Genomic DNA, 24,075 nt, shown 5'->3' with positions numbered 1-24,075 from the left:
AATTAGTGGAGATTTCTTGGGTGTGCCTGAAGAGGTCATTTCTACAGGGAGGCATGGGTAGACGGATGGGGCGCTCAGAGCCCGGGTACCAGAGCATGAAGGATCAGAATGGTAAGATGATCGCTGAGTATCAGAGAAGGCTGCTGCGAGATTCCTCGGAACCTGGCTTCCTGAAACCTCTCAGCCATGCCAAGAAAGGAGGTTGCTGGACCTCAATTCTTTTTCAAGCCCTTTTGGGGAACCTTTGTAAGCCCAGGTACTGACAGAGAAAAATCTGATGCCACCAGCTTGTTTTTGACAGATTGATGGTTTCCTATGGTCTCCCTAGAAGACAAGAGTCAGACCACGTTTTGCTTAATACTGATATAGACCCAGCAAAACTCAGGTAAAGTGCGTGCTCACGTCTCACAGATCCGCAGGAAGACACGTTTCAGAGATGGGGCATGGACATAAATGGCTTTCCCCTGGCTTAGTCACCATAGTGGCTTCTGTTCCCATTAACTTTTTTTTTTTCCCCAGACACTCTGAAGCAAAGGCCATGTCAAACAATTTCCCCAACTGAAAATGAAAACCCATAACGAAACAATTCCCCCCTCAATCCCATCCCCACCCCACTCCCTCCGGCTCAACACCCTGAATACTCACAGGAGAACACTTTATCTATACAAAATTAATTAGAAAACAAAATATTTACATACCAAATAAACACCATCTTGATTTCTGTGGCCTGTGGAGACCACCAGAGCCCCCTGTTTTCTAGATTGCTGTTCGCTAGGTTAGTTGGTTTGGTTTTTTTCTTTTTTTTTTTCCTTTTTTTTTCTTTTTAAAATTTTAAAGGGTGAGGTAAGAGGAAGAGTGGGGGATGAGCCTCTGGCCCTTGGACAGAGCCAGAGTGAAGCAATGTTTCTATGGCCCTTCTCCTTCTTCCTCTGGGAGACGCCTTACGCCCTCTGTCCTCTCTCAGAGTCTTTCCTGGAACCTAAAATAAAGCACTCCACGCTCCTCTCTCCAGACTGTGGAGAGGTTCAGCCCCTTGCCCCCAGGTTCATTTTAGAAAGAAAACAAGGCCTTCAGTTGGCATTTAAATGAGAGATACTGAGGTAAAAAAAAAATTAAAAAAAAAAATCAAGGAGGAAGGTAGGAGACAACAGTCGAGGATGGGGATGAGGGGAGGCCATGAGGCGGGGCGACCAGGAAGGCAAGAAGCAGGCCAGGAGGGTGTGACGTGAAGAGACATGGCAGCTTCGTTCCAGAGAAGAATAAGCACCTTTCTGGTTTATGTGTCCTGTGTGCCACACGGCGATCCTGCAGTCAAGCTTCCACACAGACCCAGGGCTCTTTGGACGCCACCCTGTGTGAGGGGAGGGCAGGGCAGCAGAACTGACCCATGGAACACCCCTACCCCAAGTTTCAGGATGGGCAGTGACAAATATTCATTTCCCTTCTTAATTTTCCAACTTTAAATGAGGGGGCATCACACCTGCCAGCACCCCCATCCCTGTAGTTTTACACACACACACACACACACACACACACACACACAAACACACATTCACTGTCGAGTGGTACAATCTGAGAGGGAACTGGGGCTTGCCGAAGCACTTGCACTATTTCAAGTCACATGCCTAGGGACTCAGGCTCCCACTTCTCAATCCTTCATGCTCTCTGGATTTCCAGGGGTGTACCTTTGGCGATGAGCTCATTTCTCTCCCCCACGTGTCCCCTTGACACATCACCAATCTAGGGGGAATTTGCTTGCCCTTTCAGTTCTAGGTTAAGTAAGAAGGGATCAAAGCATTGAAAACATCCCCCTTTCTCACTAACCCTACCATTAATGACTAAAAACACCCCCCTCTCTCACCCTACTGTAATGACTCTCTTTCTCAAAGCCTTGGATGAAAAGCTTTCCCCAAAACCTCAGCAGCTGAATGCCTAGATTCTAAGTATGAGTAAAGGACTCACAGCTATTTCCATTTCCCTTAAGCCTTACTGAAAAGCTCTCTCTGCTCAAGCTGGTGGAAAGCATTAGCAGCTACTGACAAAGTATTCTGTAGGATTGACTCAGTTCCACTCATTGCCTTCTGTTGTCTTTTCTGCAATACGGATTCGTCTTCATCAAGAATCTCTATACCTTCACTCAAGAAGGAAAAATGGAGAGATAGCCCAAATTGGGGTAACCTTTGACATCAGTTTATATATAAGCCAAAAAAAATCAAGCACATTGCTTTCGTATGTGGGAAGAAGCAGCCAGTGGAGGTTCCGTTGTCTGTATTCAGAGGCACCTGACTACGTGTGAGTGCGGTGTACGTGTATATGTGCACACACAATCCCATACTCTTGCTTCCAATGCACCATGGGACACTGTAGCAGTGAACTACCCACTTCGTTCAGGAATCTCTCTTCTACCAATGGCCTTCTCCCTTGGTTCACCACCCCTGAGGCTTCTGAAGCTGAAGAAACTTTTATTATTATTATTATCTTTTTGGCTTATATATACACAAAGACTTCCTGCCCTCTGCTTGGCACATGGCCCCTCAGCAGATGCCAACCATGCAGCAAGAATTCAGAGAAAGCCTCTTCTCTCTTATGAGCAGGAGGTTCAATGGCCTTCCTTAGATTAAACACCTTCGCTTCCTTGCCTGAACAAAAAGAGCAGTGTCAGGAAAGCCTCGCTCAAAGTGAATCGCTCAGAGCCCTTCTGCGCTAGGAAGAAGCACACAGGCAGCGCTTCTGATCTCCTCTCCATCCTCCCACACTGAGGCCCGTTCTATCCTCTCATGGGAACAGGAATGGTGGACAGACGCGGGAAGAAGAGAACTGCGCAAGGGAGGAGAAAGGGCGCTGCCCACGAGGGTTGCCTTCAGTAAGGAACCAGAACTCCAGGATCCCATAGAGAAATTAAAAGAAGAAGAAAAAGCGAATGGGAGCCAAGTTCACCCCCGACTCTTTCCGTGACATGCGCACCACGCGGCCCACAGCCCTATCCCTCCCGCACCCACCTTAATCTCTCTCTCTCTCTCTCTTCCCTCACTCAGACATCAGACTCAATACTAGAAAGTTTCTCATAAACATGTCCATTGCTGGAGCCATTGAAAGCCCTGGGGTTTTTGTTGTTAGGCACACAGGGGTTGGACTGGTTCCCTATACAAATGTCCTTCTGGAAACGACCTGGCACAGCCCCATGAAGGGCCGACACCACTGGCTTATTGGTGACAAGGGCCCGGAAGTCCGGCCTTGTTTTCGACGCCCCTGCCACCGTGGGCTGCCTGAAGAAGTAGGATTTGCTGCCGTGAAGCAAGCACTGATCATCCCCAAAAGTGGGGATGAAAGGGTTTTGCGTGACCCGGTCAGGGTAGAGCGACTTGCTGAGCATGTAGCCGCTGCCGGGATTGTTGTGATGGTGTCCGGCAGTGGTCACTGAGGACTTGTTGGCAAAGGAGCTCTCACCAGCTGGCATCTCAAACATATGGGCGTAGGGGCTCCCATCCATGAATCGGCCCTTGTCTTTCAGGCTCACGCTGCGTGGGGCCAAGGCGGCCTCCTCCTTCTGCAGGTCCACGAAGGTGTCGTAGGAGTGCTGCCGGCGCAGTTTGTTCCGATTCTTCTTCTGGGCCTTGGAATTAGTCGGGCTTTGAGGGTACTTGGTGGTGGAGGCGTTGGATGACACAGCCACAGGGGCAGCCGGCTGGTCCAGTTCCTGCAGGGAGTTGTCCTCGCTGATGTCGTACAGGTTGCCAGCCTTCTTGCAGGCCTCACACCTGATGCAGGCCTGCCGGCCCGAGTTCTGCCCTGCCACCGTAGAGGAGTAATTGTGCAGCTTGGAGGGACAGTTGCGGCAGAAGTTGCCCCCAGACCGATCCTCCCAATCCACATTGGTCAGGTTCTTCTCCCAAGGAGCAGGCACCCCGCCTACCACTCCGTGCTTATCGCCTGTTCCGTGTTTAAGGTGAGACCTGTTGGTACAGGGCCCACCTCCACTGACCGAATCTCGCTTGAAGTCATCACTACGTTCTTTGTAAATGTCAGTCAAGTCCACGTGCTCCCAGTGAGGCGAGTTCTCCTTTGTTCGGAACTGGTCCAGGTAGAAGTCTCGGAGCCCTTCTTTGTCCCTGAAGTAGCGCTTGTGGTCTGGGGAGCGGGGTGGTCGGCGACGGTAGGCCAGCTCGATTTCATCAAACTCCCTCCTAGATTTGGCCGAAGCTGGCCGCTTCTTTAGACTGTCCTTATATTGCTGCTTCCTCCTCTTTGCTGCGTTGCCCTCGATGTTGCCATAGGTGACAGTGTGCGTGGAGATGTCTGAGACATCCGATCGAATCAAGTCATCATGGCCACTGTAGCGGTCACTCTTGAAAGAGAACTTGCCGTACAGGTCGCTGAGCTGGCTGTGTTTGGAGGAGGGCAGGCCAATGTCCAGGGGTTTCTTGCTGATTGACCTGGGCTGGGTGGTAAAGGGTGGGTTGTCACAGTCATAGAGTCCATCAATGGAGCTGGTGCTGCCGATGCTGTGGGGCCGGTGGTGATGGTGATAGTGGTCTTGGTACACATTGCTGTCCTTCAGCTGCAGGTTGCCAAATGTTCTCTCTACCTCACTAATGTAGTCACTGAACAGGTTTTCCTCACAGGGTGGGTTATTGTATGACTTGCAGTCTGAATGCGTGAAGCTGCGGCGATGCTCAGAGATGTCGTAGACCGAGGACTCTCGGCGGATGAAGTCCAGGGCACTCTGAGGGGAGCCGTTGACTCCAGACAGGTTAGCCATGTTTTTGGCCGTTCGGAGCAAGCGTAGGATGTTGGAGTGTGTGTTGTTCATGGTGGCAGTGGGGGAGTTCATCACGGATTGGCGCTCCTCTATAGCTACTCCGTGGATACAGCTGTAGATACCCTGAAAGGACATAGGATGGTACACATTGAATTCAGAGAAACTCAAACACACCGTAAACAACAGCGCCCTACCACTGATGATTTAATGAGGTAAGACAAAGATAGGAGAATGGTGAGGCAGGCAGTTTGCTGCATTCACAGCAAACATGACTAGAAGCTTGGTGAATGTAGCCCCTTGAATTCAGCCAACTTCATTTCATGAGCTATCTGCCATCAGGGAGGGGAGTGATCATACCAGAGGATTCAAATAAACAGAGGACATGGCTTATGTGCCTCAACTAAACCTGTGATCTCTCTTGGCTTTCCCTCCTATTTAGGACCCAGAGTCTTACATTTTATAAAGGGATCCAGGCTGAAGACATATAGCAAAAAGTAGGAGCAGAATGTTGAAAGCACCACAGGTGCTAGGTCCACTTAGCTCTGGTTGGCCACGACTGGCTGATGCTGCTCACAGTGGCTTCTTGTTTCTGGCTCTGACCGATTTTGAACAGGTTTTTGTTGTTGTTGTTGTTGTTTTGTTTTTTGTTTTGTTTTGTTTTGTTTTTAGAATTTTGATCAGCAAATAACAAGGGAGCAATGTTGTTCTGTAGCTAAGCATGAACTGAATTCACACAGAGAGTTGGAAAGCCCTGGGGTCAAAGAAGGATTTTCTACTGCTGTGGCCTACACTGTGGGAGGGAAAAAAATGGGACAAATATCAAGAGCTCAATGTGAATGAATAACTCCCTTGTTGAGGTCTCTCCTTTATTCACCCTTTAACTCTTGCCTTCTTTTTTTATAGTCAATATTAATCATAAATAATTAATGTTCTATCAAATTAGTATTGATGAAGAACACCGGGCAAACAGCTACTTGTTCAGGGCACTGAAAAACAGCATCTGTGAGGAAGGCTGGGTTGCTTGCCTGGGCAGACAGTGTCCCCACATCTCAAGTCAGGTCAGCTACTGTTCATCTCTCATGTGCTGCTTGAAAGGCAAACAAACTTCCCTGGCAAGGGGAGGCAGATGAGGAAGTGGCTTTCAACGGTGTCTTTACACACAGGAAGGTTACTCTAGAAAAGAAGATGATCTGAGCGGTCAGGGCTGAGAACAGAAAAGGTCAGAGGGAAAATGGTAGCTATGTGGCCAAGAAGTGTCAGGCCTTGTGAGACACAAGGTCTTCCTGGAGGGGACTCTACTCCCTTTCTGCTTCTTACTTCTGACCTCTTGACAGTGGTCAGGAAGAAATGCCAAGTGTCCTCTTCTGTGAAGACAATGCCCATGTCAGAGAGCCACAACTAAAATTTCTCCTTTCTCCCACCTCTCCTAGCCTCTAGAAAGTGCTGAATAACGGGACCCAGGGACCAGGAGCCCCACAAGCTCCTTTCTCCTATTCTTATGTGACTGAATGACCTGTGCACACTGACAGCTAGAGAGGAAATGGAGAAATTGTTCCCTGGCCCTAAAACACTACAGGAAAATGACCAGAAAATGAAACAGTTCAATGAGAAATCCATTTTCTTTCATAACTCTATTTGAGTCATATCTGCAACACAATCTTCAATCCTAAAAGGATATTTGAGTTCACCACTCCACGCGTGAGTCCCCACAACTATATCAACAAAATCAGAAGAATCCCACTCTTTAAAAACTCCCCATCTGTGACCCGAGTTTCATATATCTAACTGTTTTCCTAATACCTCACTTTGAATCAGAAATGAAGGTGATCTAAACAAAGAATGGCCTGGAGTCTTGTTCCTTTTAAGTAAGTTTTTGGAGTATACTTTTTTTTTTTTTATTAATCAAGACTTGGGTTCTTTAGGCTCTTTCAAATGTTATTTATATCTGTACTCCACAGACCCAGGCACACACACATGCCCACACGTGATCCTCCTGCTGCAGTCTTCCAGTGTTGGTATTTATTGTGGGCATATGTCATTGTGTCTACCATTTAGGCTCTTTAATTTCCCTTACTTCACATGTGGTTAAAATATAGGAACAGTAAAACCACCAATAATATGTCTTTGTGTGTTAGAATAAGCTATGTGACACTATGCTATTTAAGAAAAAGATATGATTCCTACCTCAAAGGATCAATTGATTAATGCAACCTATACAGAATCAGTTAGTGGTGGTGTAAGAGGCAAATGGGGAAAAGCCAAATTTCCTATTTTGAGCGAGCTACCTTTTTTGATAGAAAATCAAATGTCTGAGTCTAAAATGGAAGGAAAGAAACATAGCACCATCCATCTTAGAAGCATTTGAAAGTCTCTCACACAGACCCTTGGGGAAGTGCCCATGATCTGGTTTTATGATTTAGCCACATAAGGCTGGAACAAGCACCTTCTGGGGTCTCTTTGCTGAGCACAGAGCAAGGCTAAACTCTCCTTAGCAAGCTCTGAGTATCTCAATCAAAACACTTACTCTGCTGATGGAGAAGACCATGCCAGGCTTGCCAGAACAGACACCCATAAAGCAATGTCGGAACTGCCAATAGAAGAGATGTTCACAGATGAAGGTGATGAGGCTGAGAGCCATGGCTGCCCCCAACATATAGAAGACACCCGCCATGTTGTCAATGTCCAGCTGGCTGCTCATAACCTCATTCTTCTCATTGTGGCAAATGCCAGTGAGCCAGAGAGCTTCCAGTTCTTCCATCTCCCCTAGAACGAGGACAAGAAGGAGACAGATAAAGGAGAAGGGAGGGAGGAGAAAGGTGAGAAAGAAGGAAGGACATTGAAGAAGAGTATAAAAACATGACAGAAAGGGACAAACACAAAAAGAGAAAAAGAGTACATTTTATTAATGCCATTATATCTTAACTCATCAATACATTCCAAGTATTCAGTGGAAATGTAATGAATGGAACACAGGTACCTCAAGGACATGGGGCTTCCTTGTGACTCTGCTCTAGCCAGTGCAAATTGGCAGCTCAATGCTTGGTATTATATACAATATGCCATGCAAGGAACAAGAGTTCAAATTAGTGAGAACAGTTTGTGGGAAAAGCAGTCAATGGGTTTGAGAGGGAGGGAGGGAGAGGAAGAGAGAGAGAGAGAGAGAGAGAGAGAGAGAGAGAGAGAGAGAGAGAGAGAGAGAAACTTGAGACTGGGAATGGATTTTAATTTATATTATATTTAAAGGCATTCCAGGCAGCAGGTGTAGCATTATCACTAAGGAAGAAGTAGGAAAATAGATGCTCAACCAGTTCAAGCAGAGTGGTTAACCTCAGCAAATAAAGCTTAGTAAAGGAATTCAGAGGTTAAACACTTTGACCTCAGTGGGGATAACATAATCAAACAAATAAAACCTCTTGGAATTATACAGAGCCCATTAGATTGAGGAAGGAGAGGTAGACAGAGATTGAAAGAGGTTGAATCTTTATGGTCTCTCAGAATTTCAGAAGTCTTTTAGAGGAAAATATGAAATCCAAAAGAGGAGGAAGCTGGAATGAAACATGACCACCTAAACTTGCCTCCTCTCAACTCTGCTTAAAGGGACAAGGACTTCTCCAGTTGTGTCAGACTCTTACCTACTATCACTAGACACTAATCAGTAGAAATGTAAACATCTCAAACAACACCCCCCAAAAACCAAAAACCAAAAACCAAAAACCAAAAACCAAAAACCAAAAACCAAAAACCAAAAACCAAAAACCAAAAACCAAAAACCAAAAACCAAAAACCAAAAACCAAAAACCAAAAACCAAAAACCAAAACCAAACAAGCAAAAGACAAAGAAAACAAGTATCTACTCTAGAATGTCACTGATTCATACAAATGAAATTCTGGCTTGCTAAAATTTTGCATTTGCATAGCACAATGAATCCCCAAATCCTTTCTACTGATCTACTTGGTAATAGAGTCTAGATCCATTTGGCTATGACTACTGGTTATACCAGCATGGCTTATCACCATTCCAGCTACAAACCTCTACTCATTCTTATAGAAATCCACTCACTTTTCTTCTCTTCTTTGATTCAACAATGCTTTTTCTAACTAGTGTAGAAGCCAGATTCAGGTGGAACCTGGAAACCTGCCCCTGGCCTTGTATCTCTGATGTCTTGCACAATAAAAAAATGTCCCATGGACCTAGTTGAAAGACCCACGTGTCTGGTGGACTGTGGAACCATGCGGAGTGAAGCTCATCTGTATCTAGATTAGTTTGTGTGTGAGGATTGTGGGTAGACTGCTTTGGGCAAGGACATAAAGAGAAATGCAGAAGATAGTAGTCCGGTGACATACATTGCTCAGTGTTCAGCCCATCACCAGAAAGACACAGGAAATGCCTTCTGGTATCTACATCCGAGGATTCTTTCATTCCTTTTTTTTTTTTTTTCTTTTTTGGTTTTTCGAGACAGGGTTTCTCTGTGTAGCCCTGGCTGTCCTGGCACTCACTTTGTAGACCAGGCTGGCCTCGAACTCAGAAATCCGCCTGCCTCTGCCTCCCAAGTGCTGGGATTAAAGGCGTGCGCCACCACGCCCGGCTCCACATCTGAGGATCCTTATCCTCCACCTCTTCAACCAGAAGACCGTGGCAGGACAGAATGAAGGATGTGGAAACAGACAAACATTTGTTTTACTTTCCTTCCTCCTGGAATAGAAACAGCACTGCCCTACATCTGTCTGGTGTTGTGCCACATGAAGGGTGACATCTAACTGTAGCCTACTTCATTCCCGAAGGTATCAATGTCCCACACAATCTTCAAATGTTCCCTTATCTCCAACTACTTTAATTCCTCCCTCATCTTTACCCAGTGCAGGTTAAAGTATGTCTCCTTGTAATTTTCATATTAAACCACACCTTTCTGGTAGCTTAGGGTGTGATTTAGAAATTGGGTCATTACAGATGCAATTAATAATGGCAAAGTCACACTGGAATCCCCAGCAAGCCCCTAACCTCATGTGATTGGCCTTAAGAAAAGGGTGGATGCAGAGAAAGATGAATACGGGTGAAAGACATTCATCCAGGTAGGATGAAAGTAGAGATCTGAGTGGTCCTTTGACAAGTCAAGGAATACCTAGCGGAACCAACAAGAAGAGAGCACCAAGAAGACACATCAAAAGCCATGCAACAAGCATACAGAGAATTCTTCCTCATCACTTCCAAGTGAAGCTTCCTGTATTGATACCTGTAGTGCCCAGAACTTCAACACAATGAATTCAACTGTTTACACCACACCATTCCTGTCATTTGTTATGGTGGCCCTAAGAATTCAAAATGTACTCTCCAATCTAATCATATCTTGTGACATGCTGATTTGGATAAATAGAGGATAAAGGTTGATATTGCAGAACAGCTATTGATGGAGGCCAAGTGGACACTCCCCTTTACTTTAACTCACCATCTCCAAACAGCTGCAGGATAGCAAGGTCCACCTGGCGCTTCCACCCAGAGTCTTTTTGGATAGCAATGCCATAGCCCGTAGAAGCAAAGACCTTGCCACTGCCAATGGTCACCAGCTTGCAGCCTTCGTCTCTTCCAGCCATGTAGTTGAGCACGGCTGCATCGTAGATGAATGCATCAAGTTTCCTGCACAAGAAAGAAGCGAACCAACATATACTAATGAGGAAATTACACAACAGCACTACCTATTGGGGCATTAGTCTGAAGTAGTAGGGTTGCAGAAGCTATGTGGAGGACTGGCTCACAGTAAGGCTCAAGTTGGACTATTGTCAGAGTCTAAAGCCTACATTCCAGGCTGCCCTTGATGGGACTTCAGGTTGGAAGGAGTTGTTTCTTTTATTCTCCCCTCCCACCAGGAGTGATAATAATGTAAGTTGGGCCTGAGGCCAACTCATAAGCTGTGTCTGAAAAGGAGAAGGAGTAAAAAGGAATCAATAAAAATAATAACAGAAATAATGAAAAGTAAGCACCGCAGTGATAACAAATAGCACGGGTAAGAGTTATATAACATTTTTCATTTCTCAGTTCATTACAGTCCAGAGTGGGGGAAAGTGTAGGTGTATATGTTTCAGTAGATATGTGGCTATTTTGGTGGTCAGAAAGAATTCAGCATTCTCTTGTGCTGTGTGACTCTGCTTTGAGGGGCCAGGCTGGTGGCAAGCTCGTGTGAGAGCACATTCGCAGCACTGCAAGAGAAGGTAACATTCAGAAGGACCACGGACTTTCAGATTCCTAAGCCTACATGCACATTGCGTGAGACATTGAGCTATGCAAAGAAGGGATGCACCGAGAAAAGACGGGGTAGGCTAAGAGCGAGGCGGCATGCACCAATCACTGTTTCTAAACGTTTCCACACAGAAAGGCTGAGGGAGCAGCTCAGATAAAGCCATGCAAGTAACAGGCATGAAAGTGAACAGGACATGCAAGCCTGCAGAACAGTTACAGGCTAGGCATTTTTGTCACTCCTCAAGAAAAAGGGAAACAAACAAACAAACAAACAAACAAACAAAAAACCCCACAAGCCCTTTTTGATATGACTAGCAACAGGCAATTTCACAAAATGCATCCTATAAAATGCAGGTTGGTGGCATGCCCAAACACCAAGCATCTGGTATAAATAGAACTATGGGGACCCCATAGTTTGGACTACCCAGAGCACTCCTACCCTAACCTCAGATCCTGTCTTCTGAAACCTGTTGTGACTTTGTTCAGAGCAGTGAGATTGAACGCCTCCACATTCTAAATGGCCACAAATCTAGGTGGTACTTGGGAACCTTAAGACGCAAAGGTGGCCAGAGGAGGTCCACGGTCACCATAGGAGAGAGGGAAACAGCTGTATGACCCATTGGCCTCCAAATCTCAACACTTACAGTGCTCAAGTGCTGGCCATTCTTCATAGCCCTCACTTTCTCCAACTAAAGGATGAGTGTGCCCAAATTGCTGCATCAACAGCTTGTGAACAAATACACTCTGGATACAGAGAATGGCTATCAGGAGTGACAATCAAAGCTGAAATTGGGGATCAATCAACACATTTCTACTTGTTGCCATCTACAAATTTTGCACACTTCCTGTTTCATTTCCCCCTTGTCCATAGACATGGGAACTGTCTGTACACCTCTTAGACTACAGCTCATGTGTAACAGATATGAGCTCTCTCCTTGACTCTTCCTTTCTAGTTTTTTGATCTGTTTCTTTTCCACTCCCTGGCCACATTCATGCAAGCAGAAAACAATTTGCAGGATGGTATATAGAAGCAAGTAACAGCATAAGAACTCTTGTACAATGGTTGGAATAACGCCATCAAATTTGATTTGGAAACAGTCTTTTGATTTAATGAGTATGGTTTGAGTGCAAACTGTGTCCAGTGGATGTGAGGGGTGTATCACTCTGAGCTTGGAGGCCGTTCTTACCCTGTTTTCAGGGAGAGCAAGGCATCATCTACACCCCTTTGGTTGAACTTTCCCATGTAGGCATGCATTTCTGCATAGTTATTACGGATATTCCTCTCTGTGCTGCCATTGGGCACAGTCCCAAAGCGGAAAGGGGGTGAGAAGTCATTAGGTCTCTGGAACTGGAGAGAGAAAGAAAGACAGAGAGAGAGAGACAGAGACAGAATAAAGAAGAAATGCTTTAGAAAAATGTGAAGAGACATTAAGTCAGCATTAGTGAGTTTATAATGGAAAGGAACCTACTATAATTCACCAAACACATTAGCCCTCACTCAGGAGCAGTAATTGCCTTCTGGAAGTGGACTTCAGTTCAACTCAATTTAATACGTATTGTTGAGAGATTTCTATTTGCTCAGTCCCGAGTTTAATCTGTAGCCCTGTGTGTTCCTTCTATGCATCCGACACAATACCAGTGATGATGGGCCTGAAAGTGGCATGATATAGTTTGTGGTACATTAGTCACTTTTATTTCCAAAAATTGTCTAAAATCTGCACCCAGGCCTCTTAATTCAGAGGCCCAATCACATTGTCCTTGTACAATTAAGGTCACATAGCATGACAGTCATGGAAATAATGTTTGAATATTGAATATATTTTGCTAAGAAATTTTCTTTTGACCTTCAAAGCACTCAAAATTCTGTTGATCCTAAACCAGCTATTGGATAATTCACATGTTATTTTAGCTATGTTCCCTGCTTGCTTAAACACTGAGAGTGTCTCTCCAGTGCCTAGCACTAGAATTTAAATTCCTTGGATTCTGTCTCTATGACATCAGCGTTATTCATAGCTATTACCCTTTAATGAGTTGGGTCTTAATGATGCTTCCAGAGCACACAATTTGACCATTTGGATTTCCACGGCCTCACCAAATCCATCTCTTTAATACACACTCACCTTTCTCTTTGGGCCAATTCAGGTCCTTCATTTTAAAATATAGCTCAAAGCACCTGCTTTGGGAAACCTCCTGTGAATTCTTCCTTCTATCAAGTTGACCCAAAATGATCCCTCGGTACTTGTTATTCTGGTTTAGAGTACTAGATTGATACTATAAATTCAACGACTCCCTAAGTCTACTGACTAAGTACTGAGAACTAGACTTTCATGTGGTCATTAATAGTTTAAGCTTGAGATTAAAACAGATATGATGACCAACTCTGCCACTTACTACTTAATGGCTGTGTTCATTGACAGACAAGATGTACCACTTCTTCCGCCATAATAAGGAGTTGATGATGCCCAGTTTTCAAGAATGCAAAATAAGTACTTGGCACAGCACCTGATAGATACACCATAGGGTTGCCTGACACAAACCAGGTCACTGGGTTAGAGGGTCTTCAACTGAGAAAATGCCTGGAGCAGACTGAACTGTAGGCAAATCTCCAAGGCATTATCTTGATTAATGATTGATATGGGAGGGCCCAGTCTACTATACCAGGTGGTCCTGGGTTTATCAAAAAAGCAGGCCTGAACAAGAAATGGAGAGCAAGACAAGAAGCAGCACTTCGTCGTCAGGAGTTTTGCTTCCGTCCCTGCCTGCTTGAGTTCTTACCTTTGCTTCCCTCATTGATGGACTGTGATTGGTACATGGAATGCAATAGCCCCTTCTTCCCATAATCCCTTTGGGTCTGGCCTTTATCACAGCAATAGAAAGCAAACTAAGACAGCAGATGCTCAGTGATTGGTGCCCTATTGTTCTAAATCCATGTTCATTTTAGTTTTGTTTTGCTGATAAAACAGCAGGCTACCTAATGTTCTTGTCCTGTAAGTATATCTAAGATGACACAGAAGATGGGCATAAAGCTGTCCCTTGGCATAGAGGGGACACTGCAGGTGTTTAAAGTGCTCTGGATTTCAGTGCTATTGCTATTATTTGTTACCGTGGAGCTGTATTTGAAAACCTAGCCCACCAACCCAGGGCCCACTGAACTTTATAAACAGCACAGGTTCCATGGCCTTTCTTCTCCTTCTCAGAAACTGTGAGGGCTTCGTGGGCTATAGACTCTCACAGCACAAGGAGCCGTTACAGCCACGGTAGCTGCTCCTGTTGGCCACAGTTGAGGGTTGGGTCAGTGTCGAGTGCAGTGGTGGTGGGAGATTTAAACGTCACATCAAAATCAGACTTTCCAACTGGAAATCCCTTCTCTTGTGATGAGCACGCTAAATGCCACTACTAGCCTCTTTTTTTTAAGGGGTTGCAATTTTTAAGCAAATAAAGATAGGAGAGTCAGAATTGTCTTCTCAAAGCTAAGTAGCTTAAATCTTCCATTGGACAAATGATAAAGCAGGGGTCCAATGAGGATAATTTGTTCACTATCACCCAGGGGTAGTGGTGGCGAATGTCATCAGCATTTTCCCTGGCCTAATTCAGAGTGACTCCTCACTGTCCCCGGCAGAGAGCAAGCTTACAGTAAACAACGCTAGGCTTTAATAAACGAGACAGACACAAGAAGACTTCACACATAGCTGTCAAACAGAACTCCTCAGAAATCTGAAGAAACCCATCCCCTAACTCCAAAGCTGAGCAGATGGCACAGGAGAGAGCAGCCCCTGGAGTCATGTGACTGTCCTCTCCTCTGCACCTCTGCACTTTGCTAAGACAATGGGTACGAACATTGACTAGGATGCTGCAGGTCCCTCCCACAATAGTTTCTGAAGTAGTATTGAAAGCTGGAATCACATCCAATTCAGATCTGATATGAATTATTTATCATCTAGGTATTTTTGAAAAGCTTAATGCGGGTAAGGTCTGTGCAACGATTTTTGATCAACCAAACGGAATCCCGTGCCCAGTGTTCCACTTCCTGACGCAGCTACAGGCCAAGACACTTCTAGTTCTGAACCATAATCTTTTTTTTTTAATTTTAAATGATGTTTAGAGTCTCTATATTATTTTACGATCACATCCGTAGCTGCATAAAACATGTCGAAACGTGGACCTGGAAGAGCAAACACCCTTCTCGAAGAGGGGCCACACTGATGGAATCAATCGGAAGACTTCCGGAGGAGCTCCAGAGACCTTACTGCACTGGTATAACACTGATGCCGGGGAAGGCTGGCAGAATGCAGCAGCTGCCCACAGCCACGCACATGGCCGGTGTGAAGGCGGCTCAGTGGAGATAGGCGAGTTGTCAACCAATGGTGTGAAGGTGATTAGACGCTTCTGTACAAAACAAAGCTCGCTCCCCACCCCCACAAGATCAATAGCAATTAAGCCAAACTTGCGATCGTTCCAGGAGAAAAATATATGGGAACAGTCTTGTAACCGAGAGCTAGATGAAGACTGCGCATCACGTGTCCAATCCACCAACAGAGGGAAATAAAGATAAATTAAAGGTCATCAAAATTCAGAGCTTCTCTTTAAAAGATGCAGTTAGGATTATGAGAAGGTAAGCCACCAGCTGGGAGGAAGTATCTGAAAATGAATTAAAGCGATTTCAAAAACAAATCAGGTAATAGCAGAATAAGACTTACATCATATAGGGCACCATCCCCGAGCAAATAACCAGAGAAAACAACCCTGACTACAATGTGGACAAAATTTAGCCTGGAGGCAATTTGGTTTAAATTCAACCCTTTCTCATGCCTGCTGTAGGAACACGAACACAGGCAAGTTACCTAGCCTTGCAAGGTTTCATTGTTTTCTGGAAATTATTTTAACACCTAAGATAATACATACATAGGAAAGCACTTAACACTGTAAGAAAGCTCAAAGCTGTTAGTTTCTTCTGTGGCAATGCAATTCTGTCCTGTGTGAGGCAGCGTTCCCTCAGATTGTAAAGTCTTGTTCTCTAGTCTGCCCCTGTAACTAGGCCAGTCTGAGGGCCTAGAGTCAGCCAGAGCAGATGCAAGAGACCAGCTTGCTGTCTCCTCTGAAAAGTCTTGTTCAGCTCGACGGGAGGTTTAAATAAAACAGGTCTTTTAAAGCTGTCAGTGGACCTTGAACTTAACTAAAATTCCCATTCACAGGGAACAGTTAGTGTGTTTAAGGAGACCCATGGGGAAGGGGGAAAAGACAACTCCCACATGCCTTGATGTTTCAATAAATGCCCTTGTCATGAAACTCACCCCAAGATGTAAAGCCCTGTTCTTTAACCTTGGTGACAGTTGATGGACTCTGGGGAGGAATCAAAATGTATACTATGAGGAATATAAATTAGAACAGGAAAGACCTTGACAAATAATTTTTAAAATTAGGACTTCAATAAGCCAGGGAGAAGAATAATTAGTTTTGAAAACTCTGTCTGATTTCAAAATGCTGATAACTTAAAAAAAAATCCAGCATTTTTATTAATCACCTCTGACCACCCAGATTGTGACTGCTAAAACACAGATCCATTTAGTGAAATGAAAGCACAGGCAGGAAAGATCCTCAGGGATCAGGCCCATTTCACAGATGAAGACACCAAAGTACTGGAGAGGTCAAGGGTATTGCTCCAAGCTGTGTAAAGAAGAAAGACAAGGCGAGCCTCTCCATTGCCAGCTGGGACACTGCTGAGAGTCATTGTGCCCTGGCTTCCTGGGCAGAGAGGCCATGTGTTGTTAGTGGGGCCACTTGGGAGGCCATCCATCCATTTCTGATATCACAATTGTTTGCTCCCACCCTCTCCCCTGGATCCAACACCTGCTCTTGGCAATGGCTATGAACTCACAGTAGCACAAGGGGTAACACAGAGGGAGAGCGTCAAGGGAATTGTAATCTCACTTGCTCTTCCTGAAGAACAGAGAATCAGAAATCAACACCTTGAGCCTTCAGCATCTGAATCTCAGTCTTTGTCTTGATGACCTTAAAGTGGATTCCTCTTGACAGTCAGCCATGCAAGGAGGAAGATTCCAAGGATCAGGGGCAAAGGCCCTCACTTTCAAATGATCCTTCGGTTGGACTCTGGCCATTTGGCTGCCACCACCCTACAAAAAGGTCTCTCATAGAGCTTGTATCAAAGAAAAAAAGAAAGAGGGACAAGGGGGGTGGGAGGGTCTAGTCTAGTTCGTTTTCTTACAGTCAACTAAATATGTCAGTTGACTTTCCCAAGTATAGGGCTCTGTTAATCTAGTGGTAATAGCCACATTCATTCAACACCTATGAATGTGCTGTGAATTAGCACATCGTCTTCTTTATCTATGGTAATTAGAATACAACAGTTCATTTGGAGTGGAGTGTATCAAGAAAAGATGACTAAAACCTCCTGTTTCTAGGAACTAACCTCCCAGGAGAGTCAGAAATATAAGTGTTCTCTGCCATTCACATCTTCTCATACAGTCTTTCATTTATATTTGTATTCAGAAAGTATTTATTCTGTGCAGACAAGGTTCTAGGTGTAGGCGATTTGGCATTATAGAATAAGATCCAGAGGCTCATATCAAAGAAGGATGATGGGTAACAAACCAACATGCAGAGAAACATATGTGTGTGTTTCCACATATGGACATTCACATATGTATATATGTGTGAGCTTCAACTATGTGGTAGGCTAAAGTTGGTCACATACATTTTGCCAGTCCTCCTATCAAAAGGGAAGCCTGTGTTCCCTCTCCTAGGCAGAACAGGTGACCTGACACGGAAAGATTCGGAAGCCCCGCCCAGAGATGTCTGGCCTTGGAAAATGAGTGTGTGCTTTTACGGCCTCTCTTCACTGGCCTCCCGGCACCTCCTTCCAAGGGAAGGCTTTCAGCATTTAGGGAGTATTACAAATCTAGTCTTGGGGCCACCAACCTGAAGACAGCACCTGTGGGTGCTCTTCACTGCAGCCCTAGCTTGTCTCTCAGCTCTACCCACTCCTGCCAGCACACCAGAGAAGTCAGGAAAGCCCTTTAGGTCCCTCAAGTCCAGCCATGCCTAGCTCTACCCTTAGGTGAAGATCAGGTGACTCTACCAAGGCCACATAAAGTCGAAGACACACTCAGCCCGGCTTTACACAGATATCTGACCCTCAAGACAGTGAAACACAATGAAGCGGTTCTTGTGCTGAGAATCTAAGCACTGGGATGCTGGCACAGCAATGAATTACTGGTGAACGTGGAATGTTTCAAGACAAGACAAACTGTGTAATGCTACAGACTGATTGGCAGTCATCAGTAGACCTTTGTGAGAAGGTCACATTTGAGCCGAGACCTCAGTAAGATCAGGTAGCCAAAGCATATGTGGGACATACAAGGAGCACAGGAATTGGTCAATAAAAAAGGTCCAGACTGCTGAGATGGGCAAACAAACAAGGTGATGGGAGCCCCAGAGAAGCAGGACTGTGTCAGTAGGAACACAGGGTGAACAGCAACGCAGAGGGTGACACAGAGGAGCTTTCTATTTGGACAGAAGAAGCAAAGCAATGTCTACACAGCATGCTCTGCTCAAAGGCACAATACAGACATACTAATAGCCACACTCACTCAATACCTACGGAATGAAAAAGCTCCGGCACCATCACAGACCATGGAGACCTCCTCCCTTTTGCTACAGCCTTAGAAATAAGGCTGAGGGCTAATGAAGAATGAGGAAGGAAACAGGACCTGGCTCTCAAAAGGAGCCCATATCTATGCAGTAGAGTTTAGAAGTCTCATGCTAAGGCAAAAGTTCTCAAGCTGTGAGTTGTGACCCCCTTTGGGTGTCGACATTATGATTCATAACAGTAGCAAAATTATACTTATGAAGTAGCAATGAAATAATGTTATGGTTGGGGGTGGGGGTATGGTCACCACAACCTGAGGAACTGTATTAATGGGTTGCAGCATTAGGAAGGTCGAGAGCCCTGCTCTAAGGTATGCTAAACAGGAGGAGAGCCTCGACACATCCCAGCTATGCCTTGAGACTGCACAACTCGCCTTCTCTGTGCCCCGTTCCCACACTTGTAGAGTGCACCTATGCACCAAGCTTTCACCTAGTTTCTCTGAGCACTGTAATAGCACAGTGCCTGGCCCATGAGAAGCAAACTGAATTACCCATTATTGTTAACACAGTTCCTGCTATGATCGCACCCACTGTCACTAGAGGTGACTGAATAATTCCGTCAGAATGACAAATGTGGGGTTTTGTGTTAGAAAGAGTCCTCTGTCACCAGCACATATTCCAGGCTGGAAGGAACAAATTGAGGAGACGGGAGCTCAAGAGGATCTGAGTTCTAAGAAGAGCCTGGGCACTTTAGTGGGGCAGGGAAGGAGAGCAAGGTGAAACTTCAGGGACATTTTGTAGTGGCGTGAATAAGAATGTCCCCCAGAGGTTCTCACATGAAAACACTTTAGTCCTCAGTTGTTTTAGGGAGGGTTGGGAGCTGTGTGTGGCCTTCCTCAAGGATTTTGCTGAGGGTAGGTTTTCAGAGCTAAAATCCTCTTGCCATTTCATTACTCCTCTCTGTCTCTGCCTTGTGCCTGTAGTCCATGTGTGAGCGCTCAGCATCCTTCTCTAACCTCCATGCCTGCCTGCTGCCTCGACCTTGCTGTCTAGAACTCTAACCCTCTGAAACTATAAGCCCAAATTAACTTTTGTTCCACAAGTTGCCTTGGTCATGGTGTTTTATCACATCAACAGAAATGTAACTAATATGTTCTAATATCCTCCATCTCATTGAACACAAAAGACCCTAGCTTATGAAAATTCCAAATCAGAACAGCTGCCATGAGGCCAGGATTCCTGGAAGGATCCCTAAAGGGGGCAGATTGAAGTTGCAAAGAGGGAAGTGGAGTTTTCAATGGTGCGTATGTGTGTGTGTGTGTGCGCGCGCGCGCACATGCTCATGCTGTTTCACACTCCCTGATACCCTGGTTAGTTTCCTGGTGAAAAGCCATTTGTGAATTCCTAAGGGCCATTGGAAAGAGGAAGTTCTGAAAGCCACACCCCAGATCCCCTCAAGGCCTAGGCCTCTGTTGTTCCAGGCTGCTGCTCTGACACTGAGACCTTTTACCCAATGGCCTGTCACTTTTCCTCAGGAGGCTAACAGATCAACTGCAGCTAAATAAGGCAAGGGACACCACACAGGGAGAGAGGCTCTGCTGACTTGAAGGGGTTGGGAAAGTGCCTTTCAGGGTATAGACCGGCCTGAAAACAGCTCTTCTCCTTCAGCCTGTCTGCTTAGCGTATGCTGATTAGTGCAAACCAGAGTCGTGACCTTGAGCTGCACACTGGACACTTTGCTCACAGCTATGCTGCTAGTGAGGAGGGAGCTAGGGGCTTTTGTCTTCAGAGCGTGACAATCCCACACATAAATAATTCATCCTGTTACTTCTGATTCTACATTTGAATCACAAAGAGAATCAATGCCCGAATGCCACTCAGCCCTTCTAGGCCCTCAGGAAAAAAAAAAAAAAGATGGGTGGGTTCTTCACAATGTCTGTGTACTGATAAGAACTCAACAGGGACCCTCTTTACCTGCCCTGAATTCCTCTCACCACCCCTATTAATGTCATTACCATTCATCCTCCACAGTTCTTCCAAACCATGGACTTTGGGCATCATTATCATCACTGATGAGCATGTCTATGCATCTTAGCCTTACAGCAGATCTTGCTATCAGCACTGTCAAGATACAATACAATTTCACCACCCAAGACAACTCCCTCATGATACTCCTCCATAGACCTCCCCTGGCTCCTGACACATGATGACCTGTTCTCTGTCCCCATAGTTTTGGCTTTTAATCATTCTTCATTACCCAGGAGTATTAAACCAAACTACCACACTGCTTACTCCCATCTATTCCCATTTGTCATTGGCATCTATATACCAAGTCTTCTTTTCAAAAGCCAGGGTGGGGAAGCCCACACAAACAAACAAACAAACAAAAAGAAAGAAGATGATAACACAGTAAACTTGGGAAAGATGTGATATACAGACGATCTGCTAACAATGGAGGACAATTTCATTCTAAAATGCTATGTGTATGTATTGCCTCAAGGCACAAAGATCTGTTCCAGTTTGAACTGTTCTATCTTGAAATGTGGGTTTCAGGACAGTCCCTCAAGACGCCACTCAAGGGTCAGCCTAGCTGTGGAGACAGTGGTGGTTTATACAATGAGATTCGTCCTTAAAGTGACAGTATGGAATGGAGGTAGGAGGAACAAGTGATCACTTGGGGCTGTGGAGATGGGCCAGGAGGTAAAGTGCCTGCGGTAAAGTGAGTTCTAGTCCCCAGAACCTGTGTAAAATCCTAGGGTGGTAGTGGTGAACTTCTAAACCTCACTACCTACTGAGGGGTAGAAGGAATAGAAATATGCAAATCCCTGAAGCTCTTTGATGGATAACACTAGAGGAGTCCTTGTGCTTCATGTTAATGAGAGATCCTCCCTCACAAAACAAAAAAGATGGAGAGCAATGGAAGAAAGATAGGCTGTATCAACATAAGGCTTCAACACTTCCATGCACCCATGTGCACACACACACACACACACACACGTTCACATGTCCACACTAACAAGTGCACACACCAAATACTTAGCCTTACATTTTATTATAAAGCTATATTTATTATTCATTAGAGAATATATTGTTGGAATTTACTCAAAGGTGGTAAATAAATCACTATGACAGCAGCACTACAGAACGTAGCAAGAAGACATGGATTCATAATTTAAGGTGACAACATGAATTCAGGTCTGTTTCCGGGGCCCTGGTGAGCCCAATGACATTTGCTACTACCATATGGTGGCACTCATTGAACACTAGGTAGCCCCATTGCTCTAGTTATCTTTATTAAGTCTGTCTGTCTGTCTGTCTCTCTTTCTCTCTCTCTCTCTCTCTCTCTCTCTCTCTCTCACACACACACACACACACACACACACACACACACACACACACTACACACATGTATGCCTGTACTTGCATGTAGGAAGATTGGTTAGCTGGCCCTTATCCCTGTCCCTGGTCACATCATCATTCTAGAAGCCTCCTTCAGAGTTCTGCATGCTATGCTGTTGGGGAAGAAGATCTCTGCCTCTCTGGTTCCCTGTGGAATGGCAAATTACCCCAAAGGCTTCAGAGAAAGGAGGTGAGGGAGGGACCAGGTTTCTCTTTCTCCTGTCATCATTCTCCATTGGGGTTTCCAGGAAACAAATTGCCAGCTCTTCAGGTCTCTTGAGATTAGCTAACTACCAGATTTCCTTACAACAAGGACCTTGATGCAGCAAAACAATGATTTGTTTGGAATTTGCTAAAAATTTAAATAAACAAACATTTGATTCTATGTTTACCACATCAATTTTATTGACTAGGTCTCCATCTGTTCCCTGAGGTTTTAGGTGTTTGGCAAAATCTGTGACTTGTCATAAAATACCCTCACCACTACGGTGGGTATAGCCCCAGGTATGTGCTTGATCTCTGAAGAACAATGGCAATGGGCCAACATTACATGTTAACTTTGGACTAATGACAGTTTGGTGTCAATAGCAGCGAACATACCTCCCAGCACACATTATGTGCTCTACAACTTGTATGTAGCTGGTCATTAATTTTCTCATTAAGCCCATGGGGTAGACATTTTTATTCCCACATCGTGGGTAAGTACACTAACATCCTGATAGATAATTTTGGTCAATCCTTACAGCTAGGTGGGAGCAGAGAGAGAATTAAAACAGAATCCTTACACATAACCATAAGTCATATCACACCAGAATACAGGCTCAGGCAACAGATTGTCTCAAGAATCCAAAGATCCGATGACCATGACAACTTCCCAGTGGCAAATAGGAAAAGGGAGGACTACAGAAACTTAGAGCACACAAGAAATGTCATGACGGGGGTAGAGCTAGGTGGAGAAACCTTTACACACTTGCCATGCTTGACTGTTGGCAAGGGGCTTGTGGAAGGCATCTGAGCAAGTAGGCTCTCATGAACAAAGGCAGCATAGCCCATGAGTACACTGTGTACCCTGAAGGTGAAAGGAATGTCTGTGTGTGCAAACATGATACTTGAGTATGATACCTGGATGGAGGCCACTGCTTGCACACAGTGGCTGACCAGGCCAAGGAAAGACCCAGCAGTGAGATGAATTAGGATTAAATGGTATCATAATGGGCAGGTATAAGTGAAAAGGGCACCAGAATGGAAAGCCATGTTCAAATCAAGGAAGGCTCTATCCTTGTTCTTCCTCTAATGCCCAGGTTTCCCTCCTGACCACCTGGTAGTTGCAGAACACATCAGGGGTTCCTGCCAGAGCCCCCCCTCTTCTCTGCCCAAGAAAGCCCTGGGTAACTCTATGTGCTCCCTCATTTGTACCAGCTCAATCACATAGCCCTCCCCTGACCTGCTGAGGGAAAACTGCTACTCCCTGTCAGCATCTATATATTGCTCTCTTCTCAATTCTCTGCCCTTCTTCCATTTACACTGTGATGTAACAGGCAAGATTTTTGCCCGTTGTACTCATTGTTGCAACTCAAGTGCCTAGGACACTCCCTGACTCTAACTAGAGTCTCCCTATGAATGATCTAAATGATCTAATAAATTAATGAATTGGATTCTGTGCATTAAGCCTCAAACTCCACTTAAAGTGCTTTCTGTTTAATGCAGAATCATGCAACATGACCAAGTGTGACGTCTCTCAGATGTACTGCTGGGCTGCCATCCCCTGTGACGAGGAGTTAATTTGTCCTCATGTCAGTTGAGGACATCTTTCTTGGCACATTCTTCATTTTTCCTTCAAAAAAAAATTGTATCAGAGCTGAGATCCCATAAGAGCTTGTCAGGTTCAGGACTTGACGATGGGTATAGATATTTCATTGTATCAGAGCTGAGATCCCATAAGAGCTTGTCAGATTCAGGACTTGACGATGGGTATAGATATTTCATTGGCATCAAAAAAATGTGACAGAGCTGGGGATAGTTATGATAACATGAAGATGAAGTGAGCCAGAGACATGAGGACACAGGGTTTAAGTTTTAT

General features: G+C 45.0%; 1 protein-coding gene across 3 annotated transcripts in view; it reads right to left on the bottom strand.

Moving 5' to 3' along the window:
• Positions 1-627: 627 nt before the first annotated feature.
• Positions 628-24,075, bottom strand: part of Grin2b (glutamate ionotropic receptor NMDA type subunit 2B) — a 453,007-nt gene continuing 429,559 nt past the window's right edge. For all 3 annotated transcript variants that reach the window (XM_021164703.3, XM_021164705.3, XM_029478514.2), the window contains exons 12-15: positions 12,179-12,339; positions 10,204-10,391; positions 7,284-7,522; positions 628-4,882 (exon numbers count right to left, since the gene is read on the bottom strand). In XM_021164703.3, coding sequence (XP_021020362.1) covers positions 3,032-4,882; positions 7,284-7,522; positions 10,204-10,391; positions 12,179-12,339 — 2,439 coding nt within the window. In that variant the 3' untranslated portion in view covers positions 628-3,031. The remainder of the gene's footprint in view (positions 4,883-7,283; positions 7,523-10,203; positions 10,392-12,178; positions 12,340-24,075) is intronic.

The sequence above is a fragment of the Mus caroli genome, unplaced genomic scaffold, assembly GCF_978045245.1.
Source record: "Mus caroli unplaced genomic scaffold, Mus_caroli_1 scaffold_7, whole genome shotgun sequence".
NCBI classification, from domain to species: Eukaryota; Metazoa; Chordata; class Mammalia; order Rodentia; family Muridae; genus Mus; species Mus caroli.
This window is presented reverse-complemented; position numbering and strand designations above follow the sequence as displayed.